Here is a 6,416-nt window from a genome sequence, read left to right on the forward strand (position 1 = left end):
AGCAGAGCTGTCCAATCAGGATGGTCGTGTTGCTCCCGCTGCATATACCTGCGGCTCCGGGACGCCCGCGGACCAGTGACCGAGTCAGGGAGCAGGACGCCGGGCTCAGGGGCCGCCGCCTCACCGGAGCTGCTCTGGAGGTCGAGCTGCAGGTTGATGAACAGAACATGGAGACTCGGATCCGAAGAGGCCGACACATGAGTCCCGTGAGTCTGCTGCTGCTCTGCGTGTGTCCGCTGTGCGTCCGGGGCTCCTGGATGTGAGTACATTATACTGTATACGAGTATTAATCCTGCTGTTTCACACAGGGTGAATACACGTAACAGACCTCACGTAGACTTTTTTTCTTTTAGTCATCAACGAAGCGAATGTGAATTTATTATCGGTTATTTATTATTCAGTTAATCTTATAATCACCGCGAATATTTCATAATCATAATCAGAGATAAAAAATAAAGATATAAATGTGATCGTTTTCAGTAAGATTTTTTCTGGCTCATTCAGCTATACAGTGTTGGATAATAAAGCAGATTTTTTTACCTAAAATAATAAATTATAAAGGTTCTGTCAGAACTATTATAATTCATATAATAATAAAGAACATATAATTATACGCTCTAAGGTTCAGTGTTTATAATCAACAGAAACAACCTGAGGGAGTTTTCAGGCTCCTGTGGATCCTCTGGTGTTCACACCTTCACTCAGGGACCGTCCACAAAGGATCTGTTTTTAATAACTTCTTGTCATGTGACCCACCGACTGCAAATCACATCCCACGTCATACGAGATAAAAAAGACACGCCTCTTTCTGTAGATCTTTTTTTATCAGTCACATGACATAGAAACTGATCAACAATATACAAATATTTTTCAAATATTAAGAACCATGTTAACATCAGAAGCAGTAAAATAAAAAGATACCAGTGACACCCGGATTGACTACAAAGTCCTACTCCTCACCCATAAATGCATAAATGGACATGCACCTCCCTACCTACAAGAACTCATCACTCCCCAAACCTCCACCCGCACCCTCAGATCTACAAGTAGCACGCTCCTTCGGGTTCCCAACACCAAGCTCCGCACCATGGGCGACCGGGCCTTTTGCTCAGCAGCGCCCCGCCTATGGAACGGCCTCCCTGACCACCTGAGGGCAACACAGACCCTGGACTCTTTTAAGACTGGTCTAAAAACCTTTTTATTCAAAAAGGCGTTTTTACTTTGAGTTTGAGTTTTAGGACTTTGATTTTTGATTTTTAACTATGTACTTGTGGCACTCTGAGATTCTCGGATAAAGAGTGCCTTACAAATAAATGTATTATTATTATTATTTATGTGATATGACTCACTGTGTCACATGACACAACTCTATTATTATTATTTTTTTAAATTTTTTTATTTGACCTTTATTTAACCAGGAAAGTCCCATTGAGATTAAAAACCTCTTTTCCGAGGGAGTCCTGGCCAAGAGGCAGCAAAAAAGAACATATGTACACTCACAATATTACACTCACAACATATAAAACAGAAATTAAAATGATAAAAAACAGTTACAAGTAAATTAAAATTCATAAAAAACATCTACAAGTAAAAGAAGTGAAACCCCTTATTACCAGTAGTAGTAGTAGTGGTATTATTATTATTACTTTTATATAATTATTATTGTTGTTGTTCAGTGAAGTTTCTGCAGTCATCTGTCTCCCCCTGCTGTTCACTCATCAGAAAACACAGATCTTTATTTTTTATTATAAAAGTGAAAAGCTTTTCAAGTAAATAAAAAATTCAAATCAGCTTTTTCTGAGCTGAAGTGAAACCCACACAAAAAATTATTTTCTTTCTGATGATATATATCCAGTGTTTATCTTTATTGATCACAGACCGAGACGTTAACTGCATGAATCCTTCCTGAGCAGGTGGTTGGGCGTGGCCTCGGCCGGCGGCCCGGAGACGCTCAGCTGCTCCGCCCTTCCTCTGAGCCGCCAGCAGAGGGAGCTGTGTCGTAAGAAACCTTTTCTGTTGCCGAGCGTCCAGGACGGCGCTCGCCTCGCTATCGACGAGTGTCAGAGTCAGTTCAGACACGAGAGGTGGAACTGCTCCGTCAACCAGCGCCCTCCAGTGTTCGAACATGAGTTAACCAGCGGTGAGAGCTCCACCTGATCATAATTATGATGCACGTAACAAATAAATTCAAACACATTATATTAATAAAACAAACACATTGGCCGTCAACAAGAACCAAAACATTTTTACAACTTTATTTTTACTCTAGAATGTTAACGTGATGATGTCACTCTGACCCTGCCTCCCTCTCGTCCAATAGGAACCAAAGAAACAGCGTTTATCTACGCGGTGATGGCTGCAGGGCTGGTCCACGCCGTGACGCGCTCCTGCAGTCAGGGCAACATGACGGAGTGCGGCTGCGACGCCCGGCTGCAGGGCGGCGGCTCCGGGCCGGAGGGCTGGCACTGGGGCGGCTGCTCGGACCACATCCAGTACGGAACCTGGTTCAGCCGCAGGTTCATCGGCGCCGCCGCCAAAAACATGTCGACGAGCAGCGGAGGCTACACGCCGGAGACCATGAACCAACACAACACAGAGGCAGGACGCCAGGTGAGACACCAAGTGAACACCAACTAGGCAGAGTTACCATTTTCTGACTTTTAGTTTTAATATCACTCCGTGCACACGAGTTTCAAAATAAAAGCATTTTAGAAATAAAGAAAAATACTTTTCTGTGGTCATGTTTAAATTTGCGTCTCACTGTCTCCCCCTGCAGGCGGTTGACAGGACGATGCTGACCGACTGTCGATGTCACGGTGTTTCCGGTTCCTGTGCGGTGAAGACGTGTTGGAAGACGATGGCGGCGTTCGAACGTGTCGGCGTTTATCTGAAGGAGCGGTACGAGCACAGCGTTCAGGTGTCGGACCGCTCGAAGAGGAAGACGAGGAGGAAGGACCAGCGTCTCCTTCCTGTCGACAAACACCAGCTCATCTTCATCAACAAGTCTCCCAACTACTGCCTGGAGGACCGGCGACGCGGCATCGCCGGCACCAGAGGGCGCCGTTGCAACCGGACGTCCGCTGGACCGGACGGGTGCAACCTGCTGTGCTGTGGCCGTGGATACAACACGCATGTTGTGCGACACGTCCAACGCTGCGAATGCAAGTTCGTGTGGTGCTGCTACGTCCGCTGCCGGCGCTGCGAGAGCATGAACGACATGCACACCTGCAAATAAACCAATCACAGCTGAGGACAAGTTTCAAACATCCCCGCCTGAATAACACACACCTGTAGAGGAATCACACCTGTAGAGGATCACACCTGTAGAGGATCACTCCTGTAGAGGATCACTCCCGTAGAGGATCACACCTGTAGAGGATCACACCTGTAGAGGATCACTCCTGTAGAGGATCACACCTGTAGAGGATCACTCCTGTAGAGGATCACACCTGTAGAGGATCACACCTGTAGAGGATCACTCCTGTAGAGGATCACACCCGTAGAGGATCACACCCGTAGAGGATCACTCCCGTAGAGGATCACACCTGTAGAGGATCACTCCTGTAGAGGATCACACCTGTAGAGGATCACTCCCGTAGAGGATCACACCTGTAGAGGATCACACCCGTAGAGGATCACTCCTGTAGAGGATCACACCCGTAGAGGATCACTCCTGTAGAGGATCACACCCGTAGAGGATCACACCTGTAGAGGATCACTCCTGTAGAGGATCACTCCTGTAGAGGATCACACCTGAGGGTCGAGACCAACTGGTTCTGAATCTTTGTCTTTTCTGAGAAACAAACTGAATCATGAAAAAACAAAGATTCAGACATTGTCCACGTGAAACAGGAAGTAGAACCAGAGGTGGTGTCAGACACGTTCGACTCTGAAGTGAAGGATCTGTTCCTCCAGTAACTCCGCCTCCTCCATGTTAGCAGATGGACCAAACAAAACAAATCAAAGCAGACGTTAAATAAATGTTTAAAGATGTTTCTGTCGTTTCAGCTCGTTCTTCTCTCTCTGATGTTTGTTCACGTGTTTCTGATCCGTTTGGTTTTCATTTGATGACATAAAAACAGGCTGAGGCCTCAGGATTCACATCAGAGACTGATTCCTGATTGGTCGAGAGCATGTGTGGGCGGGGCCTCGTCACCACAGCTCCACACGCTCACTACTGCGCAGATTGTAAATAATTATCATCACCACAAGATGGCAGCGTTTGTACAAGAAACGTCGTCCATTTTGTTTGACAGTTTATGTTTCACTGAAACAAAGTTCAAGTAACCTGCTGTTTAACCGAGTTTCATTCCGTTCACTTTGTGGACCTCGTACAGACAAGGTTTGGGGGGGGGGGGGGGGGGGGGGGGTCTGGAAGACAAATTATGACGACTCAGCAGAAAGGGTGGGTGTGTGTGTTGTGTGTGTTGTGTGTGTGTGTGATGACAGAGCAGAAAGAATCAGGAAACAGAAAACAGCAGAGACCAGACACAGATTCTCATTTACAGGATTTCCTGCTATTCTTCACACACACACATGTTTGTACTTTATCTTATCTTAGGACCCTCATTGACTCAACACACTCTCTACCCAAACCTGATTCTAACCTTCGCTCATGTGTGTCTGTGTGTGTGTGTGTGTGTGTGTGTGTAGCCTTCACTGTCTATGAAGCAGGTTTGTGTTCATCAGGTGAACTTCAGGTTTGTGTTCATCAGGTGAACTTCAGGTTTGTGTTCATCAGGTGAACTTCAGGTTTGTGTTCATCAGGTGAACTTCAGGTTTGTGTTCATCAGGTGACCTTCAGGTTTGTGTTCATCAGGTGACCTTCAGGTTTGTGTTCATCAGGTGACCTTCAGGTTTGTGTTCATCAGGTGACCTTCAGGTTTCGTTCCTTGAATCTCACTCACTCGTTATCGGGGTAAATCACCATGGTGACCTATGATCAAACAGTATAAAAGCTCCTCCCACACAATTCCTTTCAATCATGACATCACGCTTGAACCCGTGGAGCTGGTGTGGATCCAAACCTGAGGTAACTTCACAAGATAAGAACCAGCGTCATGTGACCACTCTGCATGACTGTGATGTTCAGTTCAGCTGGATAACGAGATCCTGGCTTCATAGAACTGACCTCTAATACATTTTATTATTAACAACAATTATAAGTTTAATTCATAATCATTTGACTTGATCAGACTTTTATAGTTTTAATATTTTTACAGTGTAAATTATATTTTTTTGTGTTAAAACACTAACAATGGTAAATAAAGAAAAACCATAAATATAAACGCAAGCAAAAAAATAAACCTGGGAAATAACATATAATGTAAAATACAATAATCTTAAACAGAATAAATACGATGGAACAGGAAAGTTAAATAAAGATGTGTATCACTTTTTTGTGTGTTTGTCGTTTGTGTTTTGATCAAACGATCAGTTTGTGTATGAAGTTGACAACACAACATGTGTGTTCAGTAAAAACATGTGTTTGAGGAGTGTGTGAATAAAACACCTCAGTCAGCTGATTTAAATCCGAGCTCGTTGTCCAGGAGAGGGAGGGGGGGGGGGCACAGGAGGTTGAAAAGAGGGGGACGCTACACACGTCCTGGACAGAGGAGAAGAAGAAGACATGGAGGACAGAGTGAAGCTGCTGCTCGTCTCCCTGATGATGATGATGATGATGAAGACGTCGGCTGCTGCACAGGTAACTTCACTCTTTCATTCATTCAGATGAAATCTCTCATAGTTTGTTTCCTTCTGTTCAAAACATAAATTAAATTGATCAGTTTCCCTTTTTAAGATTTGCTCCACCGAAGAAAATGTAAATCAATTCTCAGAATATTTTATTAAACTTCAGTCAAAACAATCTTTTACTGTTTTGCTGCAAAATATGAGAAAATGTGTTTGAAACAAATCTAACTTGTTTTATTTCTGTGGTTTTTATCTGTTGATTACTATTGTTTTTGATCAATCATCAATACATGGGTTAGGGTTAATGAAAATAAACCACAGAGGAAGAAAAATAAAACCAATAACTCAATTAAAACTCAAGTTTCATTAAACTCTTCATGTAATGTTAAAACTTCGACATTGGGGAGTGCTTGGCCTAGGGGATAGAGCGGGTGTTCTTCAACAAGAAGGTTGCCGGTTCGAAAATTCCACTCTTTCCCATCTGCATGCCTACGTGTCCTTGGCAAGATACTGAACCCCTAAAATGGCCCCCCATAAATGCTGAGGTTTCTTAAAATGTAAATTGCTTTGGACAAAAGCGTCAGCTAAATGACATTGACAAGTTTTTACTGATTTAGTCAAAAACTTTTGTGATGATTATTGTTTTTGTTATTGTTGTTATTACAACTATGTGGATTAAGCGAATTTAATTAATTGTATAAGTAAAATAGTATATCTATGTGTGT

General features: G+C 43.6%; 1 protein-coding gene across 1 annotated transcript; it reads left to right on the forward strand.

The window, feature by feature from the left end:
- Positions 1-140: 140 nt before the first annotated feature.
- wnt16 (wingless-type MMTV integration site family, member 16) lies at positions 141-3,963 on the forward strand. Its single transcript, XM_062382920.1, has 4 exons — positions 141-259; positions 1,914-2,140; positions 2,321-2,610; positions 2,777-3,963. Exons 1-4 carry the CDS (start codon positions 168-170, stop codon positions 3,233-3,235), a joined length of 1,068 nt encoding a protein of 355 aa, XP_062238904.1. The 5' UTR covers positions 141-167; the 3' UTR covers positions 3,236-3,963.
- The last annotated feature ends 2,453 nt before the right edge of the window (positions 3,964-6,416 follow it).

Source organism: Platichthys flesus, chromosome 23, assembly GCF_949316205.1.
Source record: "Platichthys flesus chromosome 23, fPlaFle2.1, whole genome shotgun sequence".
NCBI classification, from domain to species: Eukaryota; Metazoa; Chordata; class Actinopteri; order Pleuronectiformes; family Pleuronectidae; genus Platichthys; species Platichthys flesus.